The sequence below is a fragment of the Electrona antarctica genome (genome assembly GCF_951216825.1).
Source record: "Electrona antarctica genome assembly, chromosome: 16".
Classification (NCBI taxonomy): Eukaryota; Metazoa; Chordata; class Actinopteri; order Myctophiformes; family Myctophidae; genus Electrona; species Electrona antarctica.
In genome coordinates this window covers 40213103-40237100 of record NC_136797.1, presented here as the reverse complement: position 1 = coordinate 40237100, position 23998 = coordinate 40213103, and the positions used below count along the sequence as shown (strand labels likewise).

At 39.4% G+C, this 23998-nt stretch overlaps 3 protein-coding genes across 3 annotated transcripts in view; 1 reads left to right on the top strand and 2 right to left on the bottom strand.

Annotated features, from left to right (window-relative positions):
* Nucleotides 1-23998, bottom strand: part of LOC306940117 (serine/threonine-protein kinase NIM1-like) — an 805056-nt gene that overhangs the window by 93534 nt on the left and 687524 nt on the right. The gene's annotated exons all lie outside the window — the stretch shown is intronic.
* Nucleotides 920-22799, top strand: LOC306939483 (annexin A6-like). Its single transcript, XM_079524071.1, has 25 exons — nt 920-1049; nt 1477-1753; nt 1837-1915; nt 2188-2299; nt 2623-2717; nt 3253-3366; nt 3572-3662; nt 4046-4182; nt 4410-4503; nt 4846-4941; nt 5452-5510; nt 6222-6344; nt 6533-6583; nt 7480-7529; nt 10152-10236; nt 11025-11139; nt 19006-19100; nt 19192-19305; nt 19726-19816; nt 20258-20394; nt 20496-20589; nt 21076-21171; nt 21493-21551; nt 22355-22477; nt 22658-22799. Exons 2-25 carry the CDS (start codon nt 1656-1658, stop codon nt 22712-22714), a joined length of 2265 nt encoding a protein of 754 aa, XP_079380197.1. The 5' UTR covers nt 920-1049; nt 1477-1655; the 3' UTR covers nt 22715-22799.
* Nucleotides 23762-23998, bottom strand: part of LOC306939482 (uncharacterized protein) — a gene marked incomplete at its 3' end in the record, with an annotated part of 4777 nt that continues 4540 nt past the window's right edge. Inside the window, exon 5 of the mRNA XM_079524070.1 lies at nt 23762-23809. Within this exon, the coding sequence (XP_079380196.1) occupies nt 23762-23809 (48 nt within the window). The remainder of the gene's footprint in view (nt 23810-23998) is intronic.

Genomic DNA, 23998 nt, shown 5'->3' with positions numbered 1-23998 from the left:
TTGTATAATCTCCTTAAAAAATTTACTGAACTGAACTGTGCATGTTGCATGATTCAGAATCAAAATGGGAATATGACCACAGATAATGATATTATATTGTGATGAGAGAATCACCACCAGGAATAATTTAAATAATAATGTAACCATTTTGTAACTTTGAGAGTGCACAAATAGACCTTAAATGGAGTTAAATGAAGACTTTCACAGTGTAACATTCACATTGCATGATGAACTGCAGTATAGTTTAAGTGTGATGTCTCATGTTTATTTTTGTTTCAGGATGTTGTGCTCCTGATGATTATTTGATATGAATTTGATTTTGAAATAAAGTTCAACATCTTTTTAAAACATTTTCATCAAAGTAAGGGTTTTTATGAGTCTGTAGCGACTGTAACTGAAGCAACTAAATCAGTGGTTCTTATACAATGTGGTGCCAGGGACACTCATAATAGATGATTTATCAAAAATTATTATTTGTCAAACATGTAAAACTAAATTGCCTATCTATGAACGTGTTGCATTGAAATGGGTTGTGTGTTTAGTAGTGTGGTGTTGCATGTTTTCCTTACATGTGTATATCTGAAGACATTTTCAACACAAGGACTCAAAGGGTTTTAAATGTTTCTTTATTTTCACTGTGAAGAAGATAAATTATTGCTCACTTCACCTGACTCCTCTTCAGTACTTTCCAACCCTGTTGATTGGAAGAGGCCAAGCACTGTAGAGGAGGAGGGGTGTTTGTTTATGTTGGTATCATGTTTTGTCTTTATTATAAAAATCTGTGAATTAATTGGGAAACACATAACATTGTTGAACGTGTAACTTACTTCATTATGTACTTTTGTGTAAGATAAAACATGGGCCTTACTGTTATATTAGCTGTGTTTGAGTTTACAGAGTTACCAATTAGGATTATGTGATGGTTTGCCTCACCTGCTTAAAAGGCAAGCTACAGGTGAGGGCAGGCTCACTTAAGGATGCCAACTGCCATACAACTCCACAAAGAAGAAGAAGAAGAAGAAGAAGAAGAAGAAGAATAATAAGAAGAGGTTGGTTCAGGTTGAGACAGCAAGATGCGGAGATGTCTAGCTGTCTCCTTTTGAATTTTGTGCTTGATGGTCTGTCTGGTGTTTTAAACATGTGTCTAGCTGGCGGAAAAATGTTGATTGTCAGGTTCCGGCATGTAATGACCTCATTGCAGACCACAGAAGAAGGGCCACACTTTTTTTTTTTTTTTTAATCTTTTCAATTTATTGCAAAAATGATTGTTTGCTGGAGAGAGGTCACAATGTTAAGTTATTTGTAATAGTAGACTAGGCTACAAGTATAAAGGTATTGTTTTTGTATATGAAGCAAGTGGAAATTTGAAAAGTATAAACTTAATATTTTCACAAGTTGCGAAAGCATGGCTGGGATGAGATCTCAATGTTTAGTTTAGTTTAAACTTTTTTTTTTTTTTGTTGTTGTGCCAAACAGGTCTACAGTTACGAGCTGCCCAACCTGTAAGTGAAGCAGACATCTCACCTTGATGGAATGCTGGCATTGAGATAATACTACAAGGGGGTTGGCCAGCCTTGAACACATTTGAAAACAACCGTAGAAACCTCTGGCGTCACTGAAAGGTGTGTTAAATAGTACGCTACTGCATACGCAAAATGGACACCTGCATCGAGCCTACTACCACTGAGCAAGGCGAATTGGACACCTGCATCGAGCCTACTACCATTGCAGCATCGAGCGAATTATTGAACAGGTGAGTTTTATATTTGTGAATAGTTTTGCTTTTATTTTGGTGTGTTATTTTTAAATCACAGTTTGGGCCCTCTCATATTTCAGCCTACCAAGTATGACTTTCTTCAAGAAATTCTTCCTAAATATCCATGACAGTGACCCTGATGAGGATGATGTGGACTCGGTGAGTATACCAGTGACGTCCAGTTTTGTGTTTTTATAATGTACACTTTTGGGTAATATAGGCTATCATTTTCAGAATCTATCAAATGGCAAAAATAATAGCAGATCTACGAGCTGACAACGCATTGAGATGCAGTGTGTTGTGAGTCGTGACTCAATCATATGACAAACTAGTATAAAATAGGACTCCAGTGGTTAAAATCATGAACAACAGTACAATAGACAAAACTTCTTGCTTTGTGTTAAAGTGTATTTCTGATTGAATGCATTCAGTGCTGCAAGGGTAAGCCAAAGAAGCCTAAGTTCTATGGAACCATCTCTCCGTATCCTGACTTCTCTGCCAGCAGTGACGCCTCAGACCTGCAGAAAGCCATTGAAGCCAAAGGTAAGAAGAACATAGTGATGCACTGCACAGATATGCATACACTTCTACACATCGCAAAATGACTCGATATCCACAAGACTGGGTATTGCCGGGTGCTATCCTAGGTATTCAACATCTCAACAATTACTATGTTTATTTATTGGTCTTTACTGGACAACAAAAACTTAATTCTTGACTCAAACTGCTCCTCACTATTTTGACTTTGAAAATGTTCTTGGGATTGGATTCATACATCTCTGTAATCTACTTGAGAAAGTTGTCTTTTATTATCTAGTAGCCGTAGTACGTGTAGCCTAAAACATAACATATTTTCCCATTCACAGGAGTAGATGAGGATGTGATAATTTCCCTTCTGGTGAAGAGAAGCAATGAACAAAGGCAGAGGATCAAAGCAGTCTATAAGGAATCCACTGAGAAGGTGAGTCGGGGTCATCAAAACCCCCACACGTCATTCACCGAAAAGACTGGGAAATTCAGCCTACCTTTTTATAAACGTACTATAGGCTTTTCAGTTGAAAATCATAAAAAGAACAAATCATTTCAGCTAACTGTTTGACAGAACTCTGATGGCCCTTAGTTATCTAATTTGAGGAGATTGCCTGCCTACTCTTTAAACAAAAGAACGAAATATAACTATCTGTTTTTGAGACCATCATGCTGCATGTTAATGAACGTTCAATACATGTAGTCATGTGCAGGAATTGAACATTTCATGTAAACATGCCAGATTAACAAGAAGCTAATTTTCATCTAGTCTCCCATATAAATGGATCACAACTACCACCTACAAATGAAGAAATAAAATGCCATACCTACTATAAGTTTAATACTAACCAATATCTAAATCCTGACATATCGAAGATTTAAAATTACAAACTACATAAATTATGCTTGCATACCTTTACTGCAGTGCTTTGATCTTTATTAGTCAGAAATGCTATCGTCTGTTTCAGGCTCTGGCTGATGACCTGAAGTCAGTCCTAAGGTCAGACCTTGAGGATGTTGTTCTGGCTCTGCTCATGACACCTACTCTGTTTGATGCCCACTGTCTCAGAAAAGCCACAAAGGTAGTTCAATATTTACACTCTACGATAGCCATGGATACAGTCTGTGTCTTTTAAGAACCAAGCGGTTAAAAGAGTTTTGTAAATGGTTTCTTGTAGTGCGCCCTGAATGAGGAACTTGGGTTACAGAAATCGGCACCATCTTTTGAACCATATACCAAATTCAATCACTATTGGCACTTAACACTGATAATTGTCTATCCAACAGGGACTGGGCACACATGAAAGTGTCTTGGTAGAAATTCTTGCATCAAGGTCAAACCATGATATCCATGAAATCAAGAGGGTCTTTCAAGAAGGTATGCTAAACATTGTAATATTTGATGCTCCCAAATACCTACCATAGGTTCCTACATTGTACAGTAAAATGGTAATGGCACTAGCCCCTCCTATGCCCAGCTTTGTGTCTGTGTGTACACCCGTACCCCATAGCGACTATTTGATTGGCTGAGGGCTTAAAAAGTGAGTACGCCAACAGTGATTGGCCAGAATGTGATATGTAAGAGCGCCCCTCACTTCACAAGTGAGTTTTAAGTGAAGGTATGATTCCAACCTCCATCACACTGATGAAGGCTGGATAGCCAAAACGTTTGTCATATCTATGGTTTGAAATAAAACTTTTTCAACCAGTCTTGGTGTGTGCGACCCATCTCCTTGATCATGATTCCAACCTCTTCATCAGAGTACCAGGAGGAGTTGGAGGACATCATTAAAGGTGACACCAGTGGAGACTTCACGTTGGCCCTGCAGGCTCTGCTGAAAGCCAACAAAGATGAGGACAGTAAAGTGGACTTGGACCTCGCCAAAATGGATGCAAAGGTACTGTACTATAGTAGCACTGTGGTTAACCGCTCTGGTTCTCAAGCCTTTAATTTCAACAACCTCCATAACTAACTACATTTACAGACAGACCTGTAAGGGTACGTAGCTTTTGAATCCTGAGTGTCGCTGGACCCCACTTTGAGAATTGACTGTTTCTGTTGCAATTAATTGGTTTTGTTTGAAAATATTTTAGTAACAAATGCAAATTTAACTGTTTATCACAGGCTCTGTTCGCTGCAGCTGAGAACGGCAAAGCAATTGATATCAACGCCTTCCTTGACATCCTCACATTTCGAAGTGGTCCTCAGCTCCGAAAAAGTAAGTTAATTTGTCCACTTTTACCCTTTGGGAATGTTGTCATTGGTGAAAATTGTCCTGAAGTTTCCAACATTGAAAATTTCGAAATTAATGTCACAACAAGCTAGCCTATATTCATGGTCTGGCGCGAAGGTATTGTGCTTGGTCTGTCGAATGTTAAAGTGCAAACTGAGCTGCTCATAGCTTCTTACAGATTACAAGCTTGTTATAAATAGTCTTTTTTTCTTTTTTTTCTGTATTCATTGAGTTTCATGACCACTGAACTTTAAATCCGTTTCAACACCTATTTTCCTGTTGCATAAAACGGAAGTACAGTTGCTCTTATTGTTTGACCTCGTATAGCGTTCCAGAAATACGCCAGCCTCAGTGAGAACACCTTAGCCAAAGACTTGGGAAAGGAGCTAAAGGGAGACATTGCAGACTGTCTCATTGACATTGGTGAGGAGTGTTCTTCCCCAAATTATTATTATTTATTTTTTTTACTTTTGAAAACTTGGAATGAGTTTTTTTTTTTTTTTTTTTTTGGCTTTCGCCTTAATTTTATATTTTTTTATGGAGGGACAGACAGTAGTCTAACAGGAAATGGGGAGAGAGATGGGGGGGGAAGACATGCAGTAAGGGCCGTCGGGATCGGGAGTCGAACCCGCGGCACACTGCCAGACTGGATTGCCAGCCATGATGCCTGGACCACTGAGCCATGGCCCAGGCCCCAAATTATTCTTATCAGAATCCTATTGATTACTAAGTTCAAGGGATTTTGACTATGGTCAGTTTGATAATATCACAATTTAGCAAAGAATTTATTTAAGACTCATCCCTTTGTTTTATTAAATTATCTTTACAACTCAAAGCCTAACATGCTGTGTAGCGCTTTGATTTGAACTGGGCTCAGCTGTGGACTTGATGTGCTCTTACTCTGTGATCCAAAACTGTTTCTTTGCTGTACAGTGAAGTGTGCCTGGAATAAGCCTGGTTTCTTTGCGGAGAAGCTCCATCTGTCTATGAAGGTATGCCGTCAGTCTTTGTGTGGGCTGTTTTCTGTTCTTTTTTTATTTTAGTGTAGCATATTTTTACTCCCCAATTTAGTCGTTATGCCAATTGATTCCTCCCCACACGCTTCTTGTCACGGTGGTGGATCCTACTGACTCACCTGCCAATGAGGAGCCCCCACCAGGAGGACTTAGAGCCTTCGTCCTACTCCTCCTGCCCAACACTCCCTGCTGACAGTTGCCTTCCCACAGGAATGCATGCAGTGACAAATGTCACCCTCCCTGCGCCGCTGCAATATGCATTGCAAAGGCAGATCAAGGCTGGCTCTGCAGGGCTAACTTAAAGCAGAATTAAAAAATGTGCCTATTAGCATTTTTCAATATGTTCCACTGGGATTTCTTAGGACTTTTGATATTTGGTTACTATAACATATTTATGAAACAAACGGTTGAAAGAGTTTCTGTTGCGATTTGTTCGGAGATTTCGCAAAATGCCTGCAATGTCACCTCAAACTGTTTCCACTTTCACTCCCTACTCACTATAGTGCACCATTTAGTGATTATACAATTTGTAGTGGTGTCCAAATGTAGACTACATAAATGTATAGTGATGATTATACCCTATATGGACTAATCAAACAATCCATGTGTATCAAAGTGGTACAATCTTTGGAGGTGAACAAACGTTGAGGATTTTGTTGTGTAGTTAACATGGCTGTCTATTCACAGGGCCTTGGCACATGTGATGAGACTCTTATCAGGGTGATGGTGAGCCGCTCTGAGGTGGACTTGAAGAAAGTCATGGTTGAGTACAAGACCATGTTTGGAAGAACTCTGCAGGAGGACATATTGGTAATGTGAAACTCCACTATTTTACATGCATGTCACTCTGTCTGTATTTTCAAGATTGCCCCGCCTGCTCATTCTATGGCTGTCATGGTTAAGCAATAGAAATGTTGCTGTACGGGTTTCTACATTCTCGGGTTTTGTGAAGTTACCTTTGTTGTATCACTGATTACGTATTTCTCTTGGTTTGACAGGCGGATACTAAGGGACATTACGAAACCATCCTGCTGGAATTGTGTGGACCTGTTTAAAATGTTTCATTAACTTTGTCTTTTTCACGTTAATACAAGCTGTGAGGTGCTGCTGAAATATCTGTTGGTGTTCCTTGAATATTGGGAACTGTTTTTCTAATGTCTTACAGATTGGATGTAATAATAAAGTTGCTCTAAACACTTTCCAAGTTTTCTCGGTTGACGGTCAGTCATTTATAAGCATAATCTGTAACTGCATATTCTTTAAATGCTATCTTGGGTTTGTTACAAAATATACTTAACTCTGGCCCTTTTCAATCCTGCACCTGACTTATTTGCCAGGCGCAGGATTGAAAAGTGCAGAAAACTAAACGCAAACTAAGCATTGTCACAAAGTTAAACTAGCAAACCTGCCATTAAAAACTAAAGCATTGGATAACACCATGGGGGAGAGCAACATGCTGTACAGTAAGACTAAGACACCAAATACAAGTATTTGTATCAAATTGGTTTTAGCTACAGTTTATTCATTCTCTAATGTTTAACTTGTACTAAATGTATTTTTGTGTGATTGTTTACTATTTTGAGTCTTTGGTCCAGCTTTGTTACTAAATTGATTTCAAACTATTATATAAGTAATTCGGTGTCACTCACACTTCATGTTACTGTATGTACAATTATGCTATATACTGCAACACAACTGAGAATTATTTGTAAATGATGCACGTAGAAGGCATCGTTTTATTTATATGAAGCAAGTGAACTTTGTAATGCATGAAAGCATTGAGGAAAAAGCACAGGATGTCGGTGTTTAGTAAACTAAAATCTTTGCCCAACTGGTCTATAGTTATGAGTTGCCCAACCTGTAAGTGAAGCAGGAATATCACTGATGGAATGCTGGGATGACAGAATACAAAGGGGTTGGCCTTATACATTGAAAACAACCGTAGAAACTCAAACCTCTGGTTGGAGAAAGGTGCAGGTGTCTATTCAAGTCAAGGTGTGTAAAATAGTAGGCTACTGAGACCCGTGAATTCCAAACTGGTGAGTTTTATATTTTAATAGTTTCTCCGTTATTTTGGGGGGAAGTTAATTGTTTCAATGGCTGTAATGGGGCTTGCAAACCTCGCACCTTTGGTATGCAAATTCGGGGGGTGCACCATTTTGGTTGTGATGAGTCACTACTATACCTGGCCAACATAGGCATACAGTGGTGGAAAAAGTACTCAATTGTTTTACTTAAGTACCAATACTGCAATTTAAAACTACTCCGTTACAAGTAAAAGTATGGAATTGAAAATGTACTTGAGTAAAAGTACAAAAGTATCGGCATCAAAATGTACTTAAAGTACTAAAAGTAAAAGTACTCATATTGCAGGGCCAGCAGACCACCATGGCCCATCACCATTACTTTTTTTTTTTAACCGATATTGATAACATCCTGCTTCTCAAGACCGATACCGATAACTGATAATAAATTCAAATATAAATTATAAAGATATAGGCTATTTGTAAATGTATATTAATCTGTGTAGTATTAGCACACCTGAAGGTAACAAATACTAGTAGTGGGCAAAGATGGATTTAACATAGCTTTGACTTAACCAAATACAGTATATCATTATTCATTATCATGACTATTAAAACAAAACCCAGAATAGTTCTGACTGAATGAACATTTATTATTTCAAGTCCTAATATGATGACACTGTTTTCCCCCCAAGCAGAACTAAAAACCTATGGGTGCTTTGTCACTTGTCAAGAAAATAAAATGGACAATAAAAATATAGTAGCCTATAGCCTACCCTAATTATACTAGGGACTTTCTGAGAAGGGCACTTCTCATTGAGCTTTTTACACACTAAAAACACGAGTGTTCATTTAACTCTGACTCAGAGTTAAATTAACTACTGAGGTTACTGAGTGTACGGGAGAGGTGCGCGAACGCATCCGCGATGTATTGTGATGACCAGCTGTTGTAAATCACAGATGAAGAGACTCTCCGAATCAAATCTCCGCTTTGAAATTGTTTTTACGAAATAATGACTTTATGACTCAGAGTCTCAGTCACTCGATCTGTCCCAGACTAGTCGCTGTCCCAGTCAGAAGCAGAAAGCTAACGCATGAAGCTTAGCTAACAGGTAACATTGCCTGGAAGGCTGGAATGCCTTCAGAGGAAAATCAACAGCAAACGCATCGATTATGTCCGTAATGTCACATCACCACATCGATGCAGAATCATGGATGTGTGTGTGTGTGTATAAAGTAAAACAACGCTATGGTAACACACGGCTCGTTAAAAGAACGGGCGCGATGCATGTTGGCAATGTTTACAACTTACTAGATGAGTGGAGTTGTGCACGACGCACGTGGACATAATTATTATATCCTTTATGGAAGAAGGGAGATGGGGAAACACCACAAGAGTGACAAGTGACAACTGATCATCAGGCAACTGCAAACATGTGTTCTCTCTGCAGTAGAGGTTTTATGTTGCAGGCTAGCTTGTTGTGTTACCCACCTAATTAATATAGCCGAGCTTGACTCTCATTGACTGTCGCCGTCGGTCGGAGATATTAAATAATAAAATGACCGAGGTGGAGGTTTGACAGACAGATGGAGCAGCAGGTAGGAATTAGAAACGGGTCGCCGATCTACTCACAGAGATATATGAGAGAGAGAGAGGGAGAGAATAGTTATATATCCATAATATAGCGCGAGGGAGAGAGAGTCACACTCAGGCGGCAGTGAGATGAATGCGCCGGTGAAACGTTAGTCCATTATTTATTTTATCCCCTTTATTCTGACCTTGTTTATGGTGAGAAGCCTACTTGTTGTATTTCACACAACAGTAGGCTACTCAAGTAGGCTTAATAAATCCCATTTTGGCGAACTGAAAGAGCTCTAGCACCGTGCACTAAACACTCAAACACCAACTTTATACACTTGATGCAGATCTAATATGTAGTAGGGCTTGTAGGCCATCACAATCACAATGGCGCCAGTAGGCGTGACAGCCTAGCGTGACGTCAGCCTTGCATCTCCTATTACTTGCGCAAGCAGAGCGCACGGGTAGTTTTCGTCCATGTCACCGTGCCAGCTTATGACGTAATGACAACTTGTGCTTGATATGGCAGTGGTGTCAGATTACATACATGTATACATAGGGGCATTACCTTTAATCCTCCCGACACTAAAACATATTGTCATTACGTCATCAAACATCTTTATTACGTCATCATTGAGAGCTAGTTGTACCAGTTATACCCTGACGTCATATGCTGCTACGATACATACGCAACAAACGGGGCGCAAAGTAACCACAGTATACCGCTAATCAACTTACAAATTACATATACATATACATAGAGGCATTTCCTTTCCACCTTTCACCTTTCCTTTAATCCACCCGACACTGATCGACATATACGTCACCATCGAAAGCCGTCTCTTACCATACTTAACAATACTACTTTTTTTACCTCCAAAAACTAGGTACGTAGCAAATGGCTAAACCTAATCATTTTTAATCTTCTCGTGTGTGTGTGTGTGTGTGTGTGGTGTGTGTGTGTGTGTGTGTGTGTGACAGTCCTTATTCAGCTGTTTTCAATTCATATTACAGCCAAGCAAAGATGACTTTCTTCAAGAAATTCTTCCAAAAGGTTATCCATGACAGAGACCCTGATAAGGACTGTGATGTAGACTCGGTGAGTACGAGTTCACCAGTGACAGCACAATTTGTGAACTTGTAGATCAGCAGTTTTTTGCAGCATGACGCCGTATGACAACAAAAAATGAGGCTCCATGCACAGTGGTTAAAATCAAACTACAGAACAAAAAAAACTGAATGGCTGGAGCAAAAAGCTTTGTGTTAAAGGGATAGTTCAGATTTTTTTAACTTAAGTTGTATGAAATACTTGCCATTAATATAGTGGTTGCAACTGTATTAATTGATTGCCCGAGTCCCGTGGTGGGAGTTCTGCTCTGGTTTTGGTCAATATTAAGTAGTTCCAGTCATTTTGTGGGGGGCACTGGGGCCACGCAGTAAAAGTAAATGAATCCACAAAACGAACGTAATTTGTATTGTTGACCTATTTCTAAAATATTAGCGCGACTTTCAACTTTGACCCCTCTATCACACGGAACTATTTTTTGGGCGTAGTGATATGGACACAAAAAACATAGTTCTGTGTGATAGAGGGGTAAAAAAAAGAACAGAAGTTGCACTAATATTTTAGAAATAGGTCAACAATACAAATGACGTTAGTTTTCTGGATTAATTTACTTTTACTGCGTGGCCCCCAGTGCCCCCCACAAAATGACCGGAACTACTTGATATTTCACCAAAACCAGAGCAGAACTCCCACCACAGGACTCGGGCAATCAATTAATACAGTTGCAACCACTATATTAATGGCAAGTATTTCATACAACTTAAGTTCAAAAAATCTGAACTATCCCTTTAAAGTGTATTTCTGATTGAATATATTCACAGAAACAGTGCAAGGGTAAGCCAAAGAAGCCAGAGTTTTATGGAACCGTTTCTCCGAATCCTAACTTCTCCGCCAGCAGTGATGCCTCAGACCTGCAGAAAGCCATCAAAGCCAAAGGTAAGAAGAACATGGTGATGCACTACTGCACAGTGCACATGATAGGCCAACCCTACACTTCTACATTCATTTTAAAATGACTCAATATCTGTAAGACTGGGTATTGCCGGGTGCCATCTCTACTATTATGTTTGTTGAGGAAAATGACAACATAAAAACAAGTCAAACTGCTCCTCACTAATCTAGTCTTTTAGTGTCTAGTAGTAGCCTGCAGCCATACCCACTTGAGAAGTTGGTTAATGTCTACTATAGTAGCCATACTACATGTAGCCTACCCAACATATTTTTCCATTCACAGGAGTAGGTAAGGATGTGATAATTTCCATTCTGGTGAAGAGAAGCAATGAACAAAGGCAGAGGATCAAAGCAGTCTATAAGGAATCCACTGGGAAGGTGAGTCATGGTCATCACCAGAGCAATAGAGTAAGACAGACGTACGCAAACTCCGTTCACTTTATGGGGCCAGTCCAATGGCGGCTCTTCTACATAGACTTCTATTGAATGGGGACAACCGGAAGTTTACGGAATGCAGTCTATGGGCTCGCGCGAGTACATGAACCACGTGACCGTGCTGGTTTCTGCCCCTCAATATGGCAACTCTTCTATTTGATGGCTCTGGTCATCACATAGTAATTGAACAAAATAACACGATTGTTGCGGGTTGTCCGATTGAATTATAGCTTTATATAGGGTCTTATAAATGGAAAGGCTGTTGGAAATTCAGTCTACTTTTTATAAACCTACTAGGTTTTCAGTTGAAAATCATAAAGAAAAATCGTTTCAGATTTAGGTTTTGGACAGAACTCTTATTTGAGGAGATGGCAATAACATGTCTGTCTGCCTACTCTTCTTATAAACAACAATCAAAACGAAATATAACAGTCAATATAAAAATCTGTTATCATACGACATTTGTATTGCATGTTAATAAACGTTAATACAGAATACTATAAGAATACCTACAATAAAATATCTAAATCCTATCTGACAGACTGACATACATGTATCTAAGATTTTAAATGATAAACGACGTATAAATGATGCTTGCATACTTTCACTGAGTGCTTTGATTACTTTATTCGTCATAAATGCTCTTGTTTCTGTTTCAGGCTCTGGCTGATGACCTGAAGTCAGTCCTTAGGTCAGACTTTGAGGATGTTGTTCTGGCTCTGCTCATGAGTCGTACTCATTTTGATGCCCACTGTCTCAGAAAAGCCACAAAGGTAGCCCACATTTTGTGTCTTAATATTTCATATCCACTTCAAAGAAACTGTAAAATTAGATATTTACTCTCTACAATAGCCACGGATATAGTCTGTGTCTTAACATTTTAAGAACCAAGCGGTTAAATTGAGTTTTGTAAATGGTTTCTTATCAAATGTTTGAGCAGAATTATTAGTGCAGGCTGAATGAGGAACTTTGGTTACAGAAATCAGCAACATCTTTTGAACCAATGTTTAGAATTCATTTGAATGTATTTGTCTTAACACTGATAATTGTCTATCCAACAGGGACTGGGCACAAATGAAGATGTCTTGGTAGAAATTCTTGCATCAAGGACAAACCATGAGATTCATGAGATCAAGAGGGTCTTTAAAGAAGGTACAGACTAGATAATATGCTAAACATTGGCGGGCAGGGTTTGAATATTTGATGCTCCCAATTTCCAAACTTACCCCATACTACGAAAAAAATCCCATTCGTTATCGTTCCTACAGTATATTGCACAGTGAAATGGTTATATTTTTAAGTGAAGGTATGATTCCAACCTATGAAGCGTTCTCTCTCTCTCCATCCTCAGAGTACCAGGAGGAGTTGGAGGACGTCATTAAAGATGACACCAGTGGAGACTTCTGGTTGGCCCTGCAGGCTCTGCTGAAAGCCAACAAAGACGAGGACAGTGAAGTGGACTTGGACCTCGCCCAAAGGGATGCAAAGGTACTGTACTAGTAGTAGCACTGTGGTTAACCTCTAATGTCATCTTTCTAATGAAAATGGTACTTGGACCATGATTGAATTTGTAATGACTTCTATGGCAGGCTTTGTTCGATGCTGGTGAGAACGCCAAAGGAACTGACATCAACTCCTTCATTGACATCCTCACGAGTCGAAGTGGTCCTCAGCTCTCTAAAAGTAAGATTCCTTTATCACTTTAACCCTGGGTTCCCTATTTTGGGCATGTCGTCACTCGTCATTGGTGAAAATTGTCCTGAAGTTTCCAACTATTCAAAAGAAATTTGAATAATTGTAGCTGTAGCCTATATTTTTCATGGTCTGGCTCAAAGGTATGGTAAAAATGGACCATGGCAGCATGGCTGCGACCACACTGTTGGTATAAAGCCTGAGAGGTCTGTCCAAAATGTCCAGCTCTCGGTGCAAAACGAGAGCTGGTCACAGCTTATTACAGATTACAAGCTTGTAGCTGAAAACATATTGTTTTTGTATTCATTGAGTTTCATGACCACTGTACTTGTCTCAACACCCTCTCTTCTCCTGTTGCATAAATAAACAAGTATTTGCTCTTAATGTTTGACCTCATAGCGTTCCAGAAATACATTGGCCTCAGTAAGGTCACCTTATCCAAAGCCTTGGAAAAGGAGCTGAGAGGAGACATTGAAGACTGTCTCATTGACATTGGTGAGGAGGATTCATCCTAAAATTATTCCAATCAGAATCATATTAATTACTAAGTACAAGGGATTTTAAATATAGTCAGTGGAGATATTTATTATCTCTGCTTCTGGGCAGACTGAATTAAAGACCGTCTGTAAATTGTTTTACAACTCAAAGCCTAACATGCTGTGTAGTGTTTTGGTTCGATTTGAACTGCATGGGGTCAGCTGTGGAAATGGCTAGCCTTATTTATGTCACTGTGCTATGTGCTCTTACTCTGTGATCCATCGGGCTGCCCCCCTAAACTGTGTTTCTTTGCTGTACAGTGAAGTGTGCCTGGAGTAAGCCTGCTTTCTTTGCGGAGAAGCTCCATCTGTCTATGAAGGTATGATGTCTGTATTTCTCCATCTTCGTGTGGAGTGTAATGGCATTTCTTTTAGCGTAGACAATCATTTTTCACTTTTTCACACACAATTATTACTCACCAATAGACATAAAAAGGTAGACGCCTCTTCCGGTGGATGCTCTCAAGTGAGGGCAGCTTCCGTAAGGAAGGTACGTGAGTCACGTGACTGGATGTCGCCATGACACTCATGTCCATATAACTATATGGGCGCACTTCCGCCCTCAGTTCGATACAGGTCGCTCCAATGAATTGCAGCCGCGAATGAGGGGTCTACCTTTCTATGTCTGTGGACTCACCTGCCAGTGAGGAGCCTCCACCAGGAGGACGTAGAGCCTTTGTCCAACTCCTCCCGCCCAACACCCCCTGCTGACAGGTGCCATATCCCAGCCCGCAAGAACCCTCCTCCTAAAACGGGCCAATTGTGTTCGTGCAGACGCCCGACAAAGCCGTATGCACCACGATGGATTTGAATCCACAACCTCTGTGGTAGTGGGCAGGGACTTTTACCACTGCGCCACCCGAGCGCATGATATTAGAGTTGATGCCCTGTCATGTTCAACCTCACACATGGTTTCCACCTGTATGTAGTCATTATATATAATTTGTAGAGGTGTCAGACTCCAAATGTATAGTTACATGTATAGTGATAATTACATCTAATCACACAATGCATCTCAAAGTGGTACACTCTTTGGAGGTGAACAAACCCTGAGGATTTTGCTGTGTAGTTAACATGGCTGTCTATTCACAGGGCCTTGGCACATGTGATAAGACTCTTATCAGGGTGGTGGTGAGCCGCTCTGAGGTGGACTTGAAGAAAGTCATGGATGAGTACAAGACCATGTATGGAAGAACTCTGCAGGAGGACATCATGGTAATATAAAACACCACTATTTTACATGTCAGTCAGTCTGTGTATTTTCAAGATTAATTACAATTAGGGGTGCACGATTATGAAATTATGACCGATATCCGATCTCCGATTATTTGCAGCGTCATATCTGCCGATACCGATTCTGACCGATTCCGATATTATACAGGGGACCACAATGGAAACAAGCCTAGGCCCTAGGCTAGGGGCTTGGCCCGAAGCCCGATAATAAAGTATTCAATCAATCAATAGCCTATACTCTTCCAGTTTTCACAACTGAATGACTACTGAATGAGAGGAGTACACAAATTCAATTTAGATTTATATTTTCATTGCTGGTGAAAACCGATTAAATAATTGTATTTTGAGACTGTTCCGATACCGGCATTTTAGGGCCGATATGGCATATTCTGATTATGCTACCGATTAATCGTGCATCCCTAATTACAATCTGTCATTCTATGGCTGTCATGGTTAAGCAATATAATGGTTGTAATTGTTTCTACATTCTCGGGTTTTGTGAAGTTAACTTTGTTATATTCTCTTGGCTTGACAGGCGGATACTAAGGGACATTATGAAACGATCCTGCTGGAATTGTGTGGACCTGTTTAAAATGTTTCATTCTTTTTCACATTAATAAGCTGTGAGGTGCTGCTGAAATATCTGTTGGTGTTCCTCGAATATTAGGAATTGTGTTCTTAATGTCTTACAGATTGGATGTAATAATAAAGCTGCTCTAAACACTTTCCAAGTTTCCTCATTTGACAAAAAATATTCCAAATGACTACTCTTTACAGACTTTATAATGGGAGCAAATTGTGGTCAGTTTATTTTTATTTTTTATCAAAGTTTCTTTATTATTTCAAAGTCACATGAGTCAAAAATAGCATACACATTTTTTTAACTTTTTTTTTTTACCCCTCCCTCCCCCCAGAGTTCCCGCTCTAAAAGAGCCACAACCTCGGTATCTTGTACCATTAACAATTAAATAAAAGGCACATACAAATATACATATACATATTAAAAAATAGGAGAAATTAATCAAATATTAGACACAATATGCAAACAAATAATAATAATAATGATAACAATAACATTTAAAAATAAAAATAAAATAAAAATCAATTACTAATTGTGGTCAGTTTAAGTCCAAATTTTATTCTGACCCCTCCACGAAAAGGCCTAGTTGTCCTGACCCCTTATCCATCATTTATACACTATGGATAATTAGTGTGGACTTAAACTGTTCGTCTATAGTACTCATTATTATCGCAATTCTATATTGTGTATTTAGCAATTTCATAATTCTCATCCTAGAACCAACTGTAGCACAATGATATTTTCTGACTGGGCCTGCAGTAGGCTACAATGTTATTTAAAAGAACATGGTACAAATTAATTGACTTGGCAACAATTAAGTGTTACACACTGGAATAATTGTGTCAACGGGGCTTGAGGCCCGCGCCCGCACATGGATCTCAGTGGATATTGGGGTGCTGCTGGAGTTAATTCGAGCCGTTTCGACCGAAAATCAACCGAAGCAATTTACAAGGTATAGAAGTCAAAGCAGTGGTCAACATCATGGGGAGAGCAACATGCTTTAAAGAAATGTATGAAAAATGTATGCAAATGACCTAAGAAGTATTAAGAATTAAGTAATTTGCCTACAAGTACCAAAGCCAAACATTGCAGACCCCCACCCCAATCCCAACACCTTCCTTCCTTTTCATCATAAATTGGGTTAACTACACTACACAGTTGGTTCTCTAATATTTTTGAGTTGGCTGTCCAGCTTTGTTGGTACTAATTTGTTTTGGTTTCAAAATATTTGTATAACTAATGCAATATCACTATTCATGTACTGTATGTGATGCATATGAACAATACATGCATATCAGTGGTTCCCAAACTTTTCACGTCGAGACCCAAAAGAGATTAGACATTTTCACACACTAGTGAAAATAGCAGATCTACAAAAGCACAATGTGTCCCTTTGCGCTGTTTTGCTTGCTTGTATATCATCTATTTTCACTACTTGTAATTTTTTTATTCATGTAATATTTTGAAATATATTTTGAAATGTAGGAAAAGAAAAGGGGATTTGTACTTGAGTCGTGACCCATAACAATTCGTCTGTGACCCACAAATGGGTCCCAACCCACTGTTTGGGAAACAGTGCTATATATATTACTCCAACACAAGTGTTTATAAAAGGTTATTTGTAAATGGTACAAGTAGAAAGCATTGTTTATTGTGTATCATTGTGTATGAAGCAAGTGAAGCACTGAGGGAAAAGATGTCAGTGTTAACTAAACTACAATTTAGCCAAACAGGTTACAAGTTACAAGTCACTCAACCTGTATGTGAAGCAGGAATCTCACCGTTATGGAATGCTGGCGTTGTGAGAATGCAAGGGGGTTGGCCAGCCTTGAATACGTCTGAAAACAACCTCTGGTTGGAGAAAGGGTGGAGTCACTGCAAGGTGTGTTAAATTGTAGGCTACTGACACCAGAATTCATAAGATTGCTCTTTCATAGAACAGGTGAGTTATATTTTTATATTTGTGAAAGAATAGTTCTTGTTGTGTTCAGATTCAGAAGTGTGTTGACATGTAAATCACAGTTTGGGGGTCTTTATTCAGCTGTTTTCAATTCATAGCAAAGCAAAGCAAAGATGTCTTTCTTCAAGAAATTCTTCAAAAACGTTATCCATGACAGGGACCCTGATGAGGACGATGTGGACTCGGTGAGTACCAGTTCACCGCAGTGACGGGCTGGCACAATTTGTTTAAAAAAGTCCAGTTTTGGTGGGGGTTTAATTTTTCTTCTTGTGTGTTTATAATATTTATTTATTTTGCTGGTGTCTTCTTGAGCTAAAATTGAACATGGTCACTATCCAGCAGTGATATTCAGTGTCAATCAGGCCTCAAGTTTCACCATTTTAGTGGCAAGGCCACTTGGCCTTCTTTGGTGTTGTCAATTCTTTGAGGGCACACTGCCAAATAAAATAATTATATAATAACACATAATACAACAATGTATTGGTAATTAGTTACTAATCATAATTTATAAGGCCAAACTCAGGCGACACGCGGCTGTCATGGCCTCTGTGAATTTACAGTGCCCATGCAGGTCGAGTTACCATTGTGGATCTTATTATACAGGGTGGTTACCATGTATTTGAATAGGACAGTGGACATATGGCCTTTTTGTGCCACCTCTTCTCTGTCTCACCTAGCCTGTCTGTACTGTCTGTAATTCTCAATAATCGTAATATCCCATTTTGGGTGTATTATAGCTAGGCACACATTTTCGAAATACATCGAAAATGGTGAAACAATGCAGATCTACAAGGTCACACAACACATTGCGATGTAATGCGCTGTGAGCTTGTACAGTAGATGAGCTGGGTGTGTATGTACTATAGGGCTCCAGTATAGTTAAAATCATAATAATCTACAATACAGTACAGAAAACTAAACAGCTTGAGCAAAAAGCTTTGTGTTAACGTATATTTCTGATTGAATGTATTCACAGTCTAAGGGCAAGGGTAAGCCGAAGCCTTTTTATGGAACCGTTCCTCCGTATCCTCACTTCTCCGCCAGCAGTGATGCCTCATCCCTGGAAAAAGCCATCGAAGCCAAAGGTAAGAGGAACATAGTGATAGCACATGATAGGCATATACTTCTACCCTAATTGCAAAAGGACTTAATATCTGCAAGATTGGGTATTGCCGGGGGGTATCTATCGAACATCTCAACAATTAATATGTTGTTTATTTGTGCTTATTCTATGAAAAAGAAACAACAAAGAAACGTCAAGCTGCTGCTCACTATTTTGACTTTGAAAATGTTCTTGGATTTTTACATCTCTGTTCCCCACTTGAGAAAGTTGAAAAATACTATTGTCTTTTAGTTTTTAGTAGACGTAGTACGAGTAGCCTACAACATCACTCAACATATTTTCCCATTCACAGGAGTAGATGAGGATGTGATCGTTTCCGTTCTGGTGAAGAGAAGCAATGAACAAAGGCAGAGGATCAAAGCAGTCTATGAGGAATCCACTGGGGAGGTGAGTCAGGGTGCACTGTCATATGACAACGTCTAAATTATGCTTGAATACCGTCAGTGTGTCACTGAATTCTCTCTTGTCTCTGTTTCAGGCTCTGGCTGATGCACTGAAGTCAGTCCTAAGGTCAGATCTTGAGGATGTTGTTCTGGCCCTGCTCATGACACCTGCTCAATTTGATGCCCACACTCTCAGAGAAGCCACAAAGGTACATTTTGTGAAATGATGTTAATGTAGATATTTCGTATCCACTTCACTGAAATCGTTACCTCAAGTTCAATATGCACTCTAGAAGCCACACGGATACAGTCTGTGTCTTATCATTTCAAGAACCAAGCAGTTAATTACAGCTTTGTAAATGGTTTCTTATCAATTTTTTTTAGCAAAATACAGAAATCACCATCTATTTGAACCATGCAGCATTTAGAATGCATGTGAATATATTTTTAGATTTTTTTACCATTTTAATTCTTATTGTTTCTTTAATTCTTAGTTCTGTCTCACAACTGGCATTTTGTTGTTTATGTATAGCCTATTCGTTTTCAAGAATTGTTTCTTGAAAAGTACAAATGCCATATTATTACATTTGTATTTTTCTTTTTAACATTGATAATTGTCTATCCAACAGGGACTGGGCACACATGAAGATGTCTTGGTAGAAATTCTTGCATCAAGGCCAAACCATGAGATCCGTGAGATCAAGAGGGTTTTTAAAGAAGGTACAGTCTACACAGTATATTATATAGTATGCTAAACATCCCCAATTTACCACTACAATGCATTTCCGACATTTAAGTGATGCTCCAATCCTCTGTGACTTTACTGACTTATGATGTGGGTAACCGGAGAAGAATTGTTCACTTTTGTCCGAGAACTGGGCACTTGACAGAACCCTTTGTGGACTTTTTTTGGACAGACCAACAATGAATGGTCTGTTCTATGCATCATATTTCTATGTACAAAAGCCTATAACTATACTTTGTCAACCGACTCAACCACCGTCAAGCTCACAATGCATCGCGAGTATAAATTAAGGATTTACCTTGGATAATCTTAAAAATCACTGTTGTTCCTACAGTGTATTGCACAGTAAAATAGGTCTATTTTTAAGTAAAGATATGATTCCAACTTATGAAGCATTCTCTATTCTCCATCATCAGAGTACCAGGAGGAGTTGGAGGACGTCATTAAAGGTGACACCCGTGGTGACTTCACGTTGGCCCTGCAGGCTCTGCTGAAAGCCAACAAAGATGAGGACAGTGAAGTGGACTTGGACCTCGCCAAAAGGGACGCAAAGGTACTGTACTAGTAGTAGCACTGTGGTTAACCTCTAATGTCATCTTTCTAATGAAAATGGTACTTGGACCATGATTGAATTTGTAATGACTTCTATGGCAGGCTTTGTTCGAGGCTGGTGAGAACGCCAAAGGAACTGACATCTATGCCTTCATTGACATCCTCACAAGTCGAAATGGTCCTCAGCTCTCTAAAAGTAAGGTTCCTTTATCAACTTTAATCCTGGCATGTGCCATTATTTGCAAAGAATTGTCCAATTTCCAGTTTCGAACATTTTGAAAAGAATGTTTGAAAAAGTAGATATATTTTCATTGTCTGGCTCACAACGTGTCACAATGCAACACATTTGTGACCAGATTTGACTGAGAGACTGCCATCGCGCACATTACAGCTTTTTTTTCAAAATGAGTTAATAGCACAGGCAGACTCTTCACATACTAGAGCATGTCTGAAATAAGTGTCAGAGCTGAAATCGGCATGTAAATATGAAATAAATGCCCAAACATGTTTCTTTCTTTCTTTCTTTTTTAATAAGTAATAACCCAAAAATGAAATCCATGATTTTGTGCAATATGTTTAAAATGTTAAGGCCTCTAGCCCCCCCCCCCCCCCATTAATAATTAATAATAATAATCTCATTTGTAAATTTGCTCTAAATATATGTTTCTATTGACCGATATAGCGTTCCAGAAATACGCTGGCCTCAGCGACGTCACCTTACCCAAAGCCTTGGACATGGAGCTGAGAGGAGACATTGAAGACTGTCTCATTGACATTGGTGAGGAACATTCTTCCTAAAATGATTCCAATCAGAATCATATTAAGTACATTTCATATAGCCAGTGGGGATATTTCTTATCCCTTCTTTCTGGGTGGACTGAATTAAGTCCCTAATTTCTAATTAAGACACTAATTTCATTTTGGGAATTGTACTGTCTCTGTCTGTGTTTTACAACTCAAACCCTGACATGCTATTGCTCCATGAACTCCATGGGGTCAGCTGTGGAAATGGCTAGCCTTATTTATGTCACTGTGCTATGTGCTCTTACTCTGTGATCCATCGGGCTGCCCCCCTAAACTGTGTTTCTTTGCTGTACAGTGAAGTGTGCCTGGAGTAAGCCTGCTTTCTTTGCGGAGAAGCTCCATCTGTCTATGAAGGTATGATGACTGTCTGTCTCCCTCTTTGTGTGTAATGGAGTTAATGCTCACTGTCATGTTCAACGAACCTCACAGATGGTTTCCGCTTTGACTCCCTACTCACTATAATACACTATTAGTGACTTCTATGTAGTGATTATACCCTTTTGTAGTGGTGTCAAAATGTATATATTGTGTAGTGATCAAGATTATGCCCTATTATGGTCTCATATTATCACACATTGCTTTATTGGGAGGGGGGGGTGCAGTTTCATTTCACCATTATTTCACCTGCTAGAATGAACCCAATGAGAGAATGTATTGTTTCACTCTATGCACTAGTTGGAAAGTTCTAATGACAAACATATTACTCTTATTGGGATAACTGGCACAGAATCTTCTCAAATTGCGTCTGTGGCCTAATATGTATCAATTTGGAGGCCCGTTGGGGTCCTTTTGGTTCCATGTTAGGGCGGCTGTGGCTCAGGAGGTAGAGCAGGTCGTCCAATGATCAATGGGTCAGCGGTTCGAATCCCGGCTCCTCCTGTCTACATGTCGAAGTGTCCTTGGGCAAGACACTGAACCCCAAATTGCTCCCGATGTGCTGGTTGGTACCTTGCATGGCTTCCGCTGCAATCGGTGTATAAGAATGTGTGTGTGAATGGGTGAATGTAATGCACAATCTATGTAAAGCGCCTTGGATAAAGGCGCTATATAAATGCACCATTTACCATTTTATTTACCATGTTTGTCTACTCTTGGCCTACTCTTCTGAGTTAAATGAACACTGAATTGTGTACTTGACCTTGGCTGTCTATTCACAGGGACATGGCACCTGTGATGAGACTCTTATCAGGGTGGTGGTGAGCCGCTCTGAGGTGGACTTGAAGAAAGTCATGGATGAGTACAAGACCATGTATGGAAGAACTCTGCAGGAGGACATATTGGTAATGTGAAACTCCACTATTTTACATGCATGTCTGTATTTTCAAGATTGCCCCTCCTGCTCATTCTATGGCTGTCATGGTTAAGCAATAGAGTTGTTGCTGTGTTGCTACATTCTGTGTTTTTTGTTAAGTTACTGATGTTGTATTCTCACTGATTACGTGTTTCTCTTGGTTTGACAGGCGGATACTAAGGGACATTATGAAAAGATCCTGCTGGGATTGTGTGGACCTGTTTAACATGTTTCATTAAGATTGTGTCGCTTGTACATTGATAAAAGCTGTTAGGTGCTGCTGAAATATTATCTTGTGTTCTAGATATAGAATATTCGGAATAATATTCTTATTATTAATATTGTCTTATACAGATTGGATGTTATAATAAAGCTGTTCTAACCACTTGCCAAGTTTTCTCATTTGACAAAAATAATAATAATAAAAAATCCTAATGACTATTACGGATTTTATAATGGGAGCTAATTGTAATCCAATAATGATCAAATATGGTATATTTAGCAAATGCATCATTCTTCATTATGTATTCTTGATAGGAGCCTAGAACACCCTATCCACAATCAGCTGAGCTGAACACAACTGTTGCACAATTCTATTTTCTGACTGGGCCTGCAAAAAGAACATGGCAAAACGTAGTTGATTTGGTAACATTTTAAATTGTGCCATCGCTGAACAATATTACAAAATCGGGAACCTTCTGATTCCTGAGCAGCAGCTCGAACTCCTGAGCCTCTGCTGCCCTAAGTAGCCTAGATGCTTGGCTTGCGCTTTAACCCAGGGGTGCCCAAAAGGTAGATCGTGATCTACCAGTAGATCACAAAGGCTGTGGAGGTAGATCACATGACATGACCCTAAAAATAAAAAAATATATTTTTTGGCTATCACTTGAATTATCTGCCACTTGATTGATTGACATGCATCAAAAAGGGCCTGTCAGCTCAAACCCACAATGTAATACTACAGACGTCAGTAGTATTATAAAGTTATATATAAAAACCCTACCAGTTCCATTTCCTCCCGTTTATTCCTCGAGTGCGCAGCTATAGGCTACATTTTGAAACATTTTTTAGCAATGGGATAATACTTTTTTGGTGGATCTTGTTGAGCTCATTGAGGTCATTTTTAAAGTAGCTCGCAAGTCAAAAAAGTGTGGGCACTCTTGCTTTAACCCAAGCCCCACATGGCTGGTGGTTCCAGGTTGGGACAGTTGGGATTGTGTCATTGGGACAGTTGCTGTCTTCGGACAGGTCTTGAGGGCTATAGTGTTGTTGGTCAGGCCCGGCCACACGTTGCTGATGGTTCTCGGGGGATTTTGGGGTGCTGGAATTCACAAGGCAGGGGTCAACATCATGGGGGAGATCCAGGCTGCACTTTATTTCTTGTAAAGGGGACCACATTCATAAACATGGTTATACAGGTTTTAGGTTTATAAAATAAACAGTTCACGAAAGAAGACAACGTGTTATCTTACTGCAGTAATTCATTTGTGTACCCCTCCACTCCACTGAG